We start from the raw sequence: 16993 nt of genomic DNA, 5'->3' as shown, positions 1-16993 counted from the left end.
GTTGTGTTGGATGTAGCTACCATTGTTAGTACCCATTTACAGATGGGGGAACTAGGGCAGTAAGAGGTTAAATGACTTGCCCGTGAATGGTGGTGTGGGCATCTGCACCCAGGCAGTCAGTCCCAGAGCCTGCCTACTTGACCCCTCTACCTCACTGCCTCTACCAAAGGGGAAACGTCAGCAGTGAGTGATAGCATGCAGCAGGGATGTCCTTGCTGTGGTCAGGGAAGAACTTCGCTGATGTGCCCTCTTTGAGTGTAGTTACCAAAGTCTCCTTATATAGTGCCAGCACCTAGCAAGGTGCCTGGTTCAGCTTTCTTTCCATGATGTCCAAGTTTCAGGCTTTAACTTTGTAATGACAATTTCTTTTTTCACATGTACATTATTTCATTTAATGTTTGTGACAATCTCAGGGCTTCCTTTCCTGAGGTCACCAGCTAGTAAGTTGATGGATACATTATCCTTCCAAGATATAAAATGCTTTTAGAAAACTTTTGAGAAGAAAAAAAGATAACTCCCAGCATGTATGGATGGGATGGAGATAATACGACTCAGTGGAGGAACACCAGAAAACTGTACTTAAAGCCTTGCATGTTCACTTATGGACTGTGACCACGGGCAAGTCACGGAACCTCTCTGAGGTTCATTTCTTTTTTTCTACCATGGAAATAAGTAAATGATTTCTAATATTGGATTGTTAATACAGATCAGACTAAATAATACATTGCAAAGTGCTCTGAAAGCTATATTAACACACAGAACAAGCAGAAGGCATTCTTACTATCCTTCTCTGATATTGTCTATTTTGGTCTAGGGAGACAGGACAATCTCAAGAGTGTACACTGGGATGTTACAGAAGCTGGAACGAAAAGTTGTGAATACTCTTCAAATTCAGTTATAAGTTCAATGCAATTCTAATTCAAACACCAAAGGGATACTGGTCATAAGATGTATGCAGAATGTTGTATGGAACTTGTTGGAATTTTCCTTGAAGGGAATCAACTCAATTGGGAGCTGCATCTCTTTTGCCCTTCATCCTTCCTGCTGCCTGGAAAGTGGACATGGTGGCTGAACTCCAGCAACCATGTTGGACCTTAGGGGCTGGAACCATGTGCTGCAGAGCATAAAGACAGAAGGAGCCTCTCCACTGAGCCATCATATGAACTCTGATTGGCTACCTCCAGATTTCTTCTATGAAAGAGGATAAATCCTTATACATTTAAGTCGCTACATTTTGGCTTCTCCATGATATGCAGTTGAAATAATCCTATTAGACCCCTTCATCATATGGAATTACAGGAAGACAGAATTGTTCAGGAACGAGCCAGGGAAGGTTAAAATTGCAAACCTCTCAGTTGGCTGATCGAAGTAGGTAAAGCCCAGAGCTGGCTCTGACTGCCAAGAGAGGGTTGGCGGTGAGGCCACAGTGGTGGGGCTTGGAAGGAAGAGAAAGGAGTGACGGTATGCTTTCCTGTTTTAGGAAAGTACCTCACATTGGAAAATAAATGCTCTACAGAAAAAATAAAATTAACTGGAAGCTGCTCTCCACAGTGTAAGAGGCTTCCTGCCACCTGCTAGGAGGGATTGGGTTGGACAGGATTTATCAGGTTTTTCATAGCTACTAATGCACTTTCAGGAAAAATACCTTTGAAGGCAGTGAGAAAAAAGTGAGCGTGCTATGAATGGAGGGAAAAAAGCAAACATCTCCTTGAAGGGGCAGTGGTTAGGGAATGGCTTGCTGTGAATGTGTTAACCCCTTCCTGCCCACCCTTCATGATGATACTCACGATGTCATTGCCAGTTCCACACTTCACACTCAGCTCTGAACCTTGCAGGGTCTTCCGGCCAGGGGATCTGGGAAGATCCACAGCTAAAACCTGTAGGACAGATGGTGCCATGTGACTACCCCCTATTTGGGCTGAAAAAGGGATGGCCTGAAAGAGCTTTACCGAAAAACCAAATTCAGTTGCAAGTTTTTTCATGAGTTATAATAACTTTAGCTTTCCAATGACCACAGGTATAACGAATGGGAAGAATAATTGGGTGCTCTCTAGTAGGTTGGAAATTCCTTCTGGAGGAAAAGAGTGGACCAGCTGGACTGGTTTCAATCATCCTTCCATCCCCCTTCTGTGCTTGGGAGTCTCTGAAGATGCAGTCTTAATATATGAAGCCAATGAAAGAATAAGAGAGTAAGGCTGGGGAATGACCTAGGATGCAGTTGTGAGCGGCACTGTGCCTCTCAAAGAATTATATTGAAGTCCTGAACCCCAGTTCCATGAACATGATCTTATTTGGAATGAGGTCATTGGGGATGTGATTAGTTAGGATGAGGTAATCCTGGAGTAGAGTAGGCTCTTAATCTAATATGAATGGTGTTCTTACAAGAAGAAAGAACAGGCAAATGCTACGTAAAGGCACAGAAACACACAGGGAGAGACAGCCCTTGATGGCGGAGACAGAGATTAGAGGGATGCACTACAGGCCTGGAGCACCAAGAATTTCCAGAAGCCACCAGAAGTGGGAAGAGCATCGGGGAGCAAATTCTGCCTCAGACCCTCCAGAAGGAACAACTTTGCCAGCTCCTTGATCTCCAACATCCAGCTTCCAGAACTGTTTGCTACAGAGAACACATTTCTGTTGTTTAAGCTGCCCAGTTTGTGTTAATTTGTTATGGCAGCCTTGGGAAACTAATGTAGATGCTGTGGATGAACTGAAGTTGGGGCATTTGGCATTCTTGAACTGGACAGATTCGGTCCTGGAGAGAAACAAGAGTCCTAGATGAGAACTCAGGATTGCTGTCATGTTCCTATATGATGATGCTTGCTCCTATATGATCATGCTTGTCCTATAAGACTGTGCATGCTCCCATATGATCGTGCTGCTCCTATATGATCATGCTTGCTCCAATATGATCATGTTTGCTCCTATATGATCATGCTGCTTCTGTATGATCATGACAGCTCCTGTATGATGGTGTTTGCTCCTATATGATGGTCCATGTTCCTATATGATTGTCCATGTTCCTACATGATTGTGCTTGCTCCTATATGATCATCCATGTTCTCATATGATCGTGCTTGCTCCTATGTGATTGTGCTGCTCGTGATTGTCCATGTTCCTATGATTGTGCTTGTTCCTATATGATCGTGCTTGTGCCTATATGACCATTCATTTTCCTATATGATTGTGCTTGCTTCTATGTGATTGTGCATGCTCCTGTATGATCGTGCATGCTCCTATATGATCCGCTTGTTCCTATATGATCGTGCTTGTTCCTATATGATCATGCTTGCTCCCATATGATTCTGCTTTTTCCTATATGATCATGCTTGTTCCTATGTGATTGTGCTCCTCCTATATGATCATATATGTTCCTATATGATCGTGGAAGTTCCTATATGGCCACGCTTGTTCCTATATGATTGTGCATGTTCCTATATCATCACGCTTGTTTCTATATGATCGTGTTTATTCCTATATGATCGTGTTTGTTCCTATGATTGTGCTTTTTCCTATATGATGCTTGTTCCTATATGATTGTGCTGCTCCTACATGATCATATATGTTCCTATATGATCGTGGAAGTTCCTATATGGCCATGCTTGTTCCTGTATGGTTGTGCATGTTCCTATATGATCACGCTTGTTCCTATATTGTACTTATTCCTATATCATATATGTTCCTATACAATCATGCATGTTCCTATATAATTGTGTTTGTTTCTCTGATACAGTTAATCAGTTCAGGGGCCACACTGATTAAAGCCCGATCAATCAGTCATTTGCCTAGAAACTTTGGAATTGGAAGAGAAAGAGTCCATCTGGAAAAACTTGAGAAATGTTGTCATTAGCCATTTTGGCAGGAGAACCAGGAAGGAGGAAAGGCTGATCCGCAGTAGGGAGAGGAATGATGCTCTTGGGTATTGGTTAAAGTTAAAAAATAAAAATGGCAGGTCCAAGGAACAGAACCACATGTGGTGTACTGCAGGAGCCAATGAACCACGGCCAGTCAGAGGAGGACACGGTGGGGCAGGGGATGCTGCAGCTTCCTGCACACCGTGGACACAGGGATGCACTGACAGTTCCTAGGCCACAATGCCTCAGTGCTGAATTTTATCACCACCCTGGGACATTCTTGCACTTATATCTGCATGTAAACTACATACCTTGGCATCTCGTATCACATGGAACTTCAAACACTGCCTCAGCTGGTCCTTGTTGTCTTGGTTGAACAGGAAGTCCTGTTGTTCAGCAGGGAGGGCTTGGAGGGCTTGGTCCGTGGGCCAGAATAGAGTGACTGGGGTGTGGACGGGATCTGTGATGACACTCAGCAAACCTGAGTCCTGAAACACAGGGAGTCCGCCCCTTGCTGGCATGAGCAAGGCCCAGACATGCAGGCAGTGGGTCTGTCTCTGAGGATTCTCCTCCATGCTCCAGCCTATGGCTTACTGGGACTCTGGATGGTTCATGGGTGATGTAGCTAGAAACTAGAAGCCCATCTCACTCCAACCATTCTGAGCTACATTTTTTTTCTTTCTTTTGAGGCAGGGTCTCCCTCTGTTGCCCCGGCTGGAGTGCAGTAGCACAATCATAGCTCAGTGCATCTTCAACCTTGCGGGTTCAAGTGATCCTCCCACCTCAGCCTCCTGAGTAGCTGGGACTACTGGCATGCACCACCACACTCTGCTAATTTTTGTATTTTTTGAAGAGACGGGGTTTTGCCATGTTGCCCAGGCTGGTCTCGAACTCCTGGGCTCAAGAAATCCTCCTATCTTGGCCTCCCAAAGTACCAGGATTACAGGCAAGAGCCAACCATGCCTGTCCTGACCTATGTTTTCTTGGAGAGCAAATCAGAAAGTCAAATTCTGGAGCCCCCAGGACTGCTCAGGGTGGAAGAGTGGGAAAGAGAGAACCTCAGAAAGTGCTTGGCCTACTCCTCCCTATTCTCTTCTACAATCTTTTGTTCATACTGGAAGTTTACACTCAATTCATGGGAATAATCTCTGAAGTCAGTAAGAGCAGTAAGATACTTTTTTTTTTTTTTTTTGAGATGGAGTCTCACTTGTCACCCAGGCTGGAGTGCAGTGGGTTACAATCTTGGCTCACTGCAACCTCTGCTTCCTGGGTTCAAGTGATTCTCCTGCCTAAGTCTCCCAAGTAGCTGGGCTACAGGTGAATGCCATTGTGCCTGGCTAATTTTTATATTTTTAGTAGAGATGGAGTTTCACCCTGTTGGCTAGGCTGGTCTCGAACTCCTGACCTCAATTGGTCATCTGCCTTGGCCTCCCAAAGTGCTGGGATTACAGGTGTGAGCCACTGTGCCCACCAGAAAGATATGGTTTTAATTTCTACCTGCCTCACAGGTATAAAGTTCCCGACTCTTCCATGCAACTTCCCCATCTTTATAATGGAGTTGATAATTCCAGATATGAAGCACATAGTACACTGCTGCCACATCCCAACTTCTTTCCCTCTCTCCAGCCTCAAATCCCCAATTTCTAACTCAGCCAGTGTACATTATATAGTTCAAGAAGCCATATAACATTCTGAGAAGTGAGTGGCAGAGAATGACTTTGCTCACCAGAAAATTGGAACTTCCCCACACAGATCCCACAACAGCTGGCTGATATCAAAAACAAAGCAGAAACAACAACAAAACAAACAAAACAAAACTTTTTTAGGCAGGTTATACTCTGAATCAACTTCCCCTTGATTTTTACCTGTATTAATTTGCTAAATTTGATGTAGCCATTGTTTGTTGCCAAAGTCGTAAGATTTTGCTGCAAAGATAATAAGAATGAGCATGAAACTTTTCCTTATACAGTTTACAAGGAACTTAACAAGAGCTCAAGTGAAAAAAATAAAGGTATCATAACCTGGCAGGTATGTAGATAGGCTCCTCAGTAGCTGCTCCAGCTCTCTTCTGCCCAAGCTTTTCTGCATTCTAGAGATCAGTAGGCTAAACACTATCTTTTCCCAGACTCCCTTGCAGCTAGAGCCCCTTATGTTATATATGATCCTCCAAGCAGAAGCACTTGTGCAAAGTTTGTTGGTGGAAAGAAATAATATAAAGTGGCAGCAGCTGCTAGAGGGGAGATCCAACACTCTGGCAAGCACAATGGGGATATCTATATCCCAGTGTCTGGTGTCCACGGTGGTGAGGCTGGAGACAGTCACAGAGCTGTGACAGCCAGGACAGCCAGAACAGCCTGGTGGTGGTGGTGAGGTTATCAGGTTAGCTGTACACCTTGTGTGTGTGTGTGTGTGTGTGAATTAAAAACATGTTTTTTTAGACAGGATCTCACTCTGGTTTCCCAGACTGAAGTGCAGTGGCACGATCTCAGCTCAATGCCTTGAGCTCACTGCAAGCATCAACCTCCTGGGATCAGGTGATTCTCCCACCTCAGCCTCCCAAGTAGCTGGGATTACAGGCATGCACCACCACACCTGGCTAGCTTTTTGCACATTTAGTAGAAACAGGGTTTGCCATGTTACTCAGGCTGGTCTTGAACTCCTGCACCCAAGCAATCTGCCCACCTTGGCCTCCCAGATAGCTGGGATTACAGGTGCGAGCCACTGCACCCAGCCAAGTGTCTACCCTTTGTAGGTCTCCCTGGGCTGCTTTGTTCCCAGTTGTGTAGCATCTGAATTAGCCTCTGCCCTTCCAGAGATTTGATGATGTATCTACTATCTTGAGAAACTCCTTTTTGTCTAAGCTAAGTATAGTGAATTCTGTGTTCTTCAGTCAAAAACCCTGACCTATATTAATAAATAAAAATAAAAGTTAAAATTACATTTTCTGTCAAATTAGAAGGAGTTTTACTCAAGATTTAATTCTACCTACCTACCTGCCTACCTACTCCATCTTCCAAACCTATGTAAGACCATCTGTCCTTGTGAATGCTAAAAAAAAACATATAAAACCCACTTATCAATTTAAAATAGACTTTTACTTATTTACTTTTTACTAAGAATAATGTTTACTAGGCTTTTAATAATAGCTTGAGATTGAGCAGAAAAATAAAATGTTTCAAAATAATGACTTTGAATCATAATAGAGATGACATATTGAGTCACTCCAGGCTGAGAGTATGACAGAGTTTACCTACCAGAATTCTTCCAGAGGTGTCTTTGGGAGTGATAAGCAAATTTTGGGGAGATAGCAATTTGTCTATGATATGAATAATCCCATTAGTACTGATGATATCACTGGATATGATCTTAGCCTTATTATTTAAATACACTGCGCCCTGAAATCAATCAAAAACAAAAAAGAAATGAGCACAAAGTGAAATAGACACAAAATTGCTTCTCAGAGAATGCTTTACCAATGTGAAAACTGAAGATCCAAGTTAACAACACTTCAGTGTATTTTTATTATGATTATAAAGTGAAAACAGAGATAAAAATGTAATTTTCACCTGGAGAAGTTAATAATAATCATCCCAAACAGTCATTTCAATATGATTCTCCAATATGAAATAAGCAAGCAGCTCAAAATTGGCTTCTTATATATTTGTTTTATATCTCCTCCCCTGGCTTTTTTCCCTCTGCAAGGAATTCTACAGTCACCATTTGTTTCTCTGTATAGGGAGGGACTGGACCAGCATGGTCAAGTGGCTTTGGTCAAAAGCTTTCAACCTTTCCAGATTCTGACTAATGCTACCAAAAAGCAGTTCTATTTATTACCTGGAGATGCCCTGCCTCTGAGTTTTATTCCTGGTTCTAATATTTGTTCTTTATGTGACCTTAGACAAGCTACTTAACCTTTCTGAGTTCAGTTTTCTTATTTGGATATTAAAGATAACACTGTCTGTATCAAGGGGGTATTCTGCAGATTAAACGAGTTAGTACACATCAAATCCTATGTGCCTGCATGCAGAAATCAGTTAACATATGTTAATGGTTGTTATTATTATTTCTGAGATTACTTTAAAGAAAAAAAAGAGAAAGAGGACCTAAGGATAAGGAACTTTTTTTTTTTAAAAAAAACCTTAACTTTTAAGTTCAGGGGAACATATGCAGGTTTGTTACACAGGTAAACTTGTGTCATGGGGGTTGTTGTAGGGATTATTTCATCACCCAGGTATTAAGCCTAGTACCTATTAGTTATTTTTCCTGATCCTTTCCCTCCTCCCACCCTCCACCCTCCAGTAGGCCCCAGTGCATGTTGTTCCCCTCTATGTCCATGAATTCTCATTATTTAATTCCCACTTGTAAGTGAGAACATGCAGCACTGGGATTTCTGTTCCTGCATCAGTTTCCTGAGGATGATGGCCTCAGCTCCATCCGGGTTCCTGCAAAGAACATGATCTAGAGGAAAGAGGACCTAAGGATAACTGGTATCTTCCCGAGGCGGCCTCTCCTACCTGAGAGACGGAGATGACCACTGGCTCTCCTTGGAGGGAAGTAGCATTTGAGATCAATTTCAGGTTTTCCAGAAGCAGCTGGTGGCAGGCAATCACATGATACCGAAGAACCTGGGGCATTAAACCCTGTTTGTCCCAGTCTATAACCTGTAACAGAAGATCAGAGGGTTCCAGCCAGAGGCAGGAGCCTTTTGCTGCAACATGCCATTTGGCTCTTCTCTCCTCCATTCTCTCTTCCACACCTCTTGGTCCACCCAGACTCTGGGAAGTAGGCTTTGTGGTCAGGATTACAGAGGGGAGGCTGTTCAGGCAAAAGGGAAGAAGTGACTCTAGCTCCGTTCCTGCCTCTATTGTGGATTCTCAGCATGGAAGGAACGTGGTGTTCCTCTGGTCTGGGATTTTACAATGCATGCTGCAAAGATCCCAAGTTCTGTGAGATGACCCTCAAAAAAAAAAAAAAAAGTCTTGGAAACATCCTGGGAAACACTGCATAGTATACTCCCCCCATCGGAGAGGTATCAGTGCCAGATTCAAACCTTTAGTATTGGAAAAGATCATGACGTATCTCCATCTGGAATTCAGAATACAAACAAGGCTGGGTGCAGTGGCTTACATCTGTAATCCCAGCACTTTGGAAGGCAGAGGCAGGTGGACCATTTGAGGCCAGGAGTTTGAGAACAGCCTGGCCAACATGGTAAAAACCCCATCTCTACTAAAAATACTACTCCAGAGCCTGAGGCATGAGAATCTCTTGAACCCAGGAGGTAGAGGCTGCAGTGAGCTGAGATCGTGCCACTGTGCTCCAGCCTGGGTGACAGAGCAAGACCCTGTCTCAAAAACAAACAAACAATCAAACAATATTAATTAATATAAAGTGTAATCAAAAGCCCACAAAATTCTCACTGTTTCATGATAACTGCTTCAATGGCTTTTTATTTTGAATTACAAAGTGTCAAGCTCTTTCAAAAATTATTTTTGTGCCTCTGCTTTGCTGGTGTCCAAAATATAGGCATACAGAGGCCGGGTGTGCAGTGGTTTTGTACACAGGCCCAGGTTTGGGTCTTTGCTCCACCTGCTGCTAGTCATGTGATCTTGGGAAAGCTACTTTCCTCAATATTCACAGCTGTAAAATGGGGATCACAACAGCACTCAGCTCACAGGGTTGTTGTGAGGACCAAATGAATCCATCTAAGCCAGGCACTCACAACATTATTTGACACTCATAATATATGTCACCTATCATTATTATGAATGGGCAATCCAGTATGACAAGCCCCCATGAATACTAGAACAGTAAAGGCTCTGATAAATCCTGCAAGAAAATAATCTATTTAAATCTCTTTAACCCAGCATCTCTCACTGCACACCCCCTCCCTTTTATTTTTTTGTCTATGGGAGGTCTAAATCACTTAAGAATTATTCATCTTCTCCAACCTCATGTCTTCTTCAGTAATGTCCTTCAGAAAGTCTCTGGCCAGTGGTTACCCCAAATCCACCTGAATGTTTCCCCTGACAGGGGTCCCTGTGCCAAGAGGCAGCCCCTTCTATTGCTGGTGAGCTCCACCTGATCTTAGATCTCCTGCTTAGAAACATTTCCAGTTTTGGTTCCAGGGCAAGGCCCAAAGACTATGTTCCAACCGCAGACCTCCCCCTTCTGCCCACAGTCTCATGCTCACCCGAGCTTCCTCATCAAAAGCTGTAGACAAAGGTGCAAAAACAGTGAAGGGGCCTGGGTTGACCAGATCTTTCACGGAATGCTCCTGTGGGAAGAACGGTGGGGCTCACACATCACTCACTTAACATCAATGCATGCAGGGGCTCAAATGAATACCAGAGTTGATGGCACCTGGGTGAAGCAAAAACTGGAGGAGGAGCCCTGTGTTTCAGTCTTGGATAAAAATGAAACCCAGATTCTCTATCATTGAAATCATGTGTTTTTCTTATTATAAAATTAACACATGCTTATTGTATTAAAGATTTTTAAAATACAGCATAAAGAAGAAAATAATAACTGACCCCCTAATCCGACCACCTAGAAGCAGCTCCTATTATTTTCAGGCATTCTTTTCCAATGTCTCTTGCACATGTCGGTATTTGATATCACTAGGATAATAATACAAACATGAAACACAAGTTGATGTACTTAACTGTTAGAATTGTCTTCTTGAACTTCTAAGATCATATGGTTACCATGGGCATATTTTCTTCTAGTTTTTAATGATTTTATTAAAATTGTATTTCTTATATTTTAATGATTTTATTCTTCTAGTTTATATTTTATTCTTACATCTGAATGAGATTCAGCTGTATGATGTGCAGAAAGATCAAACGTAATATTTTAACTCCAAGTGTTAACCAGCTGTCCCAGTCACACCATTTTCTCCAGCGGTGTCATTGGAGTCTTTTCATTTACTACATTCTTATGTAGAAAATTCTAGAAATCCAAGGTCCCAGGCTTCCTTCTGTCCTCACCAACTCTACAGGCTACCAGTTTATGCTTTATTTGGCTTGAAGCTGAACTCTCTGTCTCCCAGGCTGGAGTGCAGTGGTGTGATCTCAGCTCACTGCAGCCTCTGCCTCCCATGTTCAAGCAATTCTTGTGCCTTGGCTTCCAAGTGGCTTGGACTACAGGCCTGTGCCACCATGCCAGCTAAATTTTTTTTTTTTTTTTTTGGTATTTTTAAAAGAGACAGGGTTTTGCCATGTTGCTCTGACTGGTCTTGAACTTCTGAACTCAGGCAATCCACCCACTGTGGCCTCCCAAAGTGTTGGGATTACAGGCCTCAGTCACTGCGCCTGGCGTAGGCTGAACTCCATGGCTAGACAGACACGTATATTTCTTACCTGCAACTGGAAGAAAAACTGGGAAGTTTTCGGGTTCTTCGGAAGCTCCTGCAAACAAAGGGTAGTTTCACTTAATGCCTATGAAATGTATACAAGAACAGTACAGGGCTGTCATGGGTGATTTCTCTAAGGTCGTATCTGCCATCCTTTCAGCTGGAAATCTGTAACACTGGGCCTTTTTGGAGCTTCATCTGTAGGCTGACAATTGATATTCAGAATGACTATATGGACACACTAATTCTATAACATTTCTGGAATCGCCATCTGATTTATGAAAGAAAGGTACAGCCATTTCTGGAAGTATCTAGACTTTAAGAGCATTTTCTGACATTTGAATATTAAAAAAAAGTAGTTATAGGTTTATGGCAGCTTTGGTTACTCCATTACCAAGAATATTTGATCAGCCAGAACTTTTTCATCCCTTTTTAAACGAAATAATCGAACATTTACTATGTAATAGGCAGAAACCTGCAAGTATCACATTGCCTCAACCACTGTGCTCACTACAGGTACACAGACAGGCACACACGTGCATACACATTAACATGTGTGTGCACACATGCACATATGCACACATAGCAATCCATGCCATGGTAATGTGGTTGAGCTACTGAGCACTCTGCCCGTTACACATGTTACCTTACTTAATAATCTTAACAACCTGATGGAGTTGGTACCAGTATGATTTTCTTTTACAGATGGGAAAATTGATATACAGAGAGGTGACATAATATGCTCGAAGTCACATTACTAACCAGGAGAACTGGATTCAAACCCAGGTGTTTATGACTCCAGAGCTGTCAGTCCATCTCATCCCTACATGACACCGTTTCACAGGTCAAATGAATTCCCAGAGGTAGACAACATTTCTTTTCGTTGCTGATTTATATAAAATGGCCTTTCATCTTTTTATAGAGCTTTACATTTCCCTAAGCTCCTGAATATTCCTTAGCTAGCTGGATTCTTGGCATTTTTGGGGAAGTAGAGTTTACTTTACGGAAACACTTCTGGTGTTACCTGATAAATGCTGCCGCGGCAGGTAAATCCGTCTCCGAGGTAGTTTGGCTTGCAAGTACAAGTCCTTCCTTCTTGCTCAGTGTGGGTGCAGATGGCAAATTCACTACAGCCGCCATTTTTCTGGTAAAATTGCCAAGGGGCAAGGGACAGGGATTAGACCAGTTAGTTTGCCAGCTCTGCCGATATTTACAAAGCAATTCTGTGTTGGAATTCATTTTTTGTCTCATTCTCTAACTTTGATTCATTTCTACTGTTTATCCTTTTCCTGAGCTTGCCTTCCGATTCCCTATGTTCATAGGGACATCTTAGTCACCCGGCCTTGTATCCCAAGATGGCAGGTACCTTTGAGCAGATCTCCAACCCTGTACAGATGAGCCCAGAGTTGCCAAATTGGAAATTTCTCAGCATCCAGGCATTAACTAGAAAGACTCCACCTGTTGGATACTTCCTAGCTTTAAGCTAGATGCTGATCATAGGAAAAGGTAACCATTATCAGACAGAATGCAGGTGGTATCAAATAGAATACATTGTCCCAGCCCTCAAAGAGCTGATAATAAGTTGTGGAAAATGGGCGAAGACCTAAAATACAAAGTATGGTTCAAAGCTAACATCCATGGGAACACTCATTGCAGGGACACTCAGCCCCATGTTCCTCTATACACGCATCATCTGACCCCATAGCCCCCTTCCTCACAAACCCTTCCTCCTGCTTTCTGAAACTCATTGCCATTAGCAGCTTTCTGAGATTCTCACCTCTTCATAAGCTCTCTTCACCTCTTCCTGCAGAGGTCTCTGTCTCCTGCAAACATTGCCCTTTCTGTGCCCCTCAAGTGAAGCTGTTTTTCTCCATTACCTCCACACTGGTGAGGGATTGAAGTGGCAATGTCCTGGCGGTGCTGGGAGAGCATCTTCCTTACTGTACATTGTCACTTCCAAAACATTTCCACACCCTCATCCTTTAAACACATAGTATCTTCACCAATTTTTACTCTTTGGTCCTAATGGTGATGCTTGGATCATTGCCTTTCCCTTCATTCCTGATGTCGCCATCCTTGGCAGTGTCAATATCCTTGTCAATGGCCTCTACACCCCTGTCCCCACCCCCTGGATTTGCAGTCAACATTAAAGTGCGCTGACTGCTCCTGAGAGCTCCATTTCAAGCATCCTTCTCTCTCTGGCCACTGACTTTTACCATTTCAACTTATCCCTTCTAACACTGCAGTATCCAACCTCCTTTGGTCCACAGGTACCTCCCCTGCTTTGAGCTTACTTCTTTCTCAACAGCATTCCTGCCCATCCACTCAGCCCCCTTTTCCCCCAGCCAGCTGGAAAGGTGGAGCACTGTGAGCCTCCCTGGCTCTTCTCTCCCTCCATCACTATGGTTTGGCAAATCCCTAGGCCTCCGGGGCCCCACTCTTCCTCCTCTGGGTCTGCCAGGCTGGTGGTGAGGTGCCTGAGAAAGTCACGGATACATGCTACCTGGACTTCCTTCAAAGGCATACACACAGATGCCTGCACTTTTCCAGTTCATTTAATTTTCCTCTCCCTAGAGATGATGATACAGTTTGGCTACATCTCTCTAGAGATGATGATACAGTGTTCCCACCCAAATCTCATCTTGAATTATAACTCCCATGTGTCATGGGAGGAACCTGGTAGGAAGTGATTGAATTACGGGGGTGGGTCTTTCCTGTGCTGTTCTTGTGATAGTGAATGAGTGTCAGGAGATCTGATGGTTTTAAAAACGAGTTTCCCTGCACAAGCTCTCTTCTCTTGTCTTCCACCATGTGAGAAATGCCTTTCACCTTCCACCATGATTGTGAGACCTTCCCAGCCACATGGTACTGTAAGTCCAATAAATTCTTTTATAAGTTGCCCAGTCTGGAGTATGTCTTTATCAGCAGCGTGAAAATGGACTAATACAGATGACATTCCACTCCTCACCACTCTCAACTCTCAATAACTGTCTTCTCCTCTCAGTTGATGAGCTCCACTTGTACCTCATGGAGAAACAGATACAGGTAACAGGAACCACCTCATCTCCTCACCCTGAGCTTCACCACTTGCTTGGGTCTGAAGTCACAGATTCTGCTTTCCTTGTTTAACAAGTGTCCTAACAATTAGCTAACTAACTAATGGACTGGACTGACTCATTAATGGACTCACTAGTTCATCACTGACTGACTAATAGACTGACTCTACGTCTGCTTCTATCTGAGGCTGATGCCTTAATCTGGGCTCATGTTTTCACCCTATTCTATGAGATGTGCCTCCCTCAAAACTTGTTACAACATTGGCACATTACCCTTCTGATATGAAAGGAGAAGAAAAGAGAGATCCCTCTCACCACCCCCTGTGTTTTCCTCCTGTAACAATCTACCTCCTCTCCTTCAGGAGTGGCTTCCTCTCCTCTATCAGAACATGCTCACCAGAACAAAAACATGCCTTCAAATTACTCATCTGGAAAAGAGCCAAACTCTCTCTCTTACTTTAAGAGAACCCATCAGGTATATAGATGGACAAAGACTGGTTATGAATTAACTCCTGTACCTGAGTGTTAGGTACAGATGGGTTCATGTATCAGTTGTTCTAGTTTCATGTAGGTTTATAATTTTCCAGAATAAAATGTTATAAACAATGCTTCCTTTAGTCCACATCTTTCTCCATTACCTACCCCATTTATCTGCACAAGGAGATCTGTGCAATTGTTGTCTATGTTTCTATTTTCCTTACTTCCAATTTTCCGCTCCACTTCTTTCTAGGCTTTTGGTCCCACCTCTGCACAAGCCTCCACCCTGATCCAGGTCTTCAAGAATTGAGACCTTGAGAAGGCAGTGGTCATTTCTCTTCTCTCCACATAGGTGACATCCCAACATGCTTTGCCTGTATGATCACTCCTCTTGAAACACTTTCTTCTCTTGTCCTCTGTTGACGCTATTCTTGATAAGTGGTTTTCCTTCCACATCGTGGGCTTTTATACTGAGCCTTCTTTTTAGGTATTTCTTCCGTTGCTTAATGGCTTAATATCCCTGCTGCCTGCCCTCTGTTTCTGCCTCTCTCATCTTGTGCTTCAGCTGGTCCCCTGTGTTTAAACGGCATCTCTGTGCCAATGACCCCTACATTTGTACCTGTGTTATGACCTCTCCTTACCTTCAGGCTTCCATATCACTGGCAATCTCCATCTGAATGGCTACCAAGCAATTCAAACTCCAAAATACATTCCCTGTCCAGTGATTTCTCTCCCCATCTCTCTCTCCAAGTTGGTCTCAAACTCCCAAGCTCAAGCAAGCTTCCTGCCTCGGTGTCCCAAAGTGCTGGTATTAGAGGCATGAGCCACCGTGCCCACCCAGCCCCAGTGACTTCTCATTATACTCACGACTACAGCTCTAGCCAAACCACACTGGTCTTTCCTGGTCTGCTGCATTCGTCTTTTATCTGGTCTTCTTGTGTCTGCTTCTGAACCCTTATGATGCACAGTCATCACAGCAGCTAGTGTGAGATTTGAGAGGCAAGCCAGACACTGACATTGACCTACATGATCATCCAGTGGCTTTCTGGTCATAACTGGAATAAAATATAAGCTCCACAGCATAGCCTACATGGTGGAAGGTCATCTGGCCCCTTTCACCGCCTGCCTTTTATTCCCTGTACTACAGTCACACTGGCTACTCTTCAGTCCCCAGAACTTGCCAAGCTCTTCCTCATCCTAGGACCCCTGGTTTGCTCTTCCTTTTGCTTATATATTTTCCCCAAGATCTTCACGTGGCTTCCCCCTTCTCAACATTCAGGAATGAACCACTTCTGCAGAGAGGCCTTGTCTGATCACTATGACCCCTTGCGTCTCACCCAGCCTCTGTTCCATCAACATGCTTGCCTCCTGCTGTAGTCTAAATGTTTGTGTTCCCCACCCAACTCTCAATGTGATGGTATTAGGAGGTGGGGCCTTTAGAAGGTCATTAGGTCATGAGGGCAAAGCCTTTATAAATGGGATTAGTGCCCTTATAAAAGAGAGAACCTTTTGCAATTCATTAGCATGATATTGGGTTTTCATTACTATTCTATGAGATATGCCTCCCTCAAAACTTGTTACAACATTGGCACACTACCCTTCTGATGTGGAAGGAGAAGAAAAGAGAAACTCAAGGGAACTCAGTTGTCCCTTCTACCAGTGAGCAAGAGGTACTATCTATGAACCCGAAGCAAACCTGTAGCAGACACAGAACCAGCCAGTGCATTGATCTTGGACTGCCCAGCCACCAGAATGTGAGAAATAAATTTCTGTTGCTTATAAGCTACCCAGTCTCAGGTATCCTCCATGCTGTTAAAGCAGCACAAATGGACTAAAACAGTTTGGACCGGGGGCTAACTCAGGAAAGCCAAAGTTTCACAGTCCTTGTTGGTGGGACTGGAGCAGAAAGAATTGTTCTTGGGCCAGATTTAGCACCAGGACTATTTTGTTTGTTTAACCCAATATTTAAAAGAGTTTTTCGTAATTAATTACCATCATTTAAAATTGGTAAAATTTACATACAAATTCATCAAATTTTCATTTCTTTTAAAATATCAGAAGTACTGCCAACACTGGGCTGACATTGCCTAGAGCACTAGTCAGCTGGAGTACGTGTTTTCCCATTACAGCAGCAATACGATTTGGGTCTTCCTATTGATATTCCCCGCCTGGCCCCTGATGGCGTATAATTTTATAAACTTGCAATAGAGTTAATTCCTGTATATATGTATGTATGTATGTGTGTGTATATATAT

General features: G+C 43.3%; 1 protein-coding gene and 2 non-coding genes across 3 annotated transcripts in view; 2 read left to right on the top strand and 1 right to left on the bottom strand.

The window, feature by feature from the left end:
• The window catches only part of STAB2 (stabilin 2), a 169233-nt gene that overhangs the window by 30260 nt on the left and 121980 nt on the right, over positions 1-16993 (bottom strand). Inside the window, exons 45-52 of the mRNA XM_017540297.2 lie at positions 12230-12349; positions 11213-11260; positions 10045-10128; positions 8369-8515; positions 7109-7249; positions 5720-5779; positions 4166-4342; positions 1788-1877 (exon numbers count right to left, since the gene is read on the bottom strand). Coding sequence (XP_017395786.1) covers positions 1788-1877; positions 4166-4342; positions 5720-5779; positions 7109-7249; positions 8369-8515; positions 10045-10128; positions 11213-11260; positions 12230-12349 — 867 coding nt within the window. The remainder of the gene's footprint in view (positions 1-1787; positions 1878-4165; positions 4343-5719; positions 5780-7108; positions 7250-8368; positions 8516-10044; positions 10129-11212; positions 11261-12229; positions 12350-16993) is intronic.
• Positions 14442-14544, top strand: LOC119473494. The gene has a single exon (XR_005202711.1). It is a non-coding gene; the product is annotated as a small nucleolar RNA U13 (small nucleolar RNA).
• On the top strand, positions 16242-16345 carry LOC119473493. Its single transcript, XR_005202710.1, has one exon. It is a non-coding gene; the product is annotated as a small nucleolar RNA U13 (small nucleolar RNA).

The sequence above is a fragment of the Cebus imitator genome, unplaced genomic scaffold (genome assembly GCF_001604975.1).
Source record: "Cebus imitator isolate Cc_AM_T3 unplaced genomic scaffold, Cebus_imitator-1.0 Scaffold8, whole genome shotgun sequence".
Taxonomy (NCBI): domain Eukaryota; kingdom Metazoa; phylum Chordata; class Mammalia; order Primates; family Cebidae; genus Cebus; species Cebus imitator.
The sequence above is the reverse complement of the archived record's forward strand: the minus strand, read 5'-3'. Positions and strand labels throughout refer to the sequence as shown.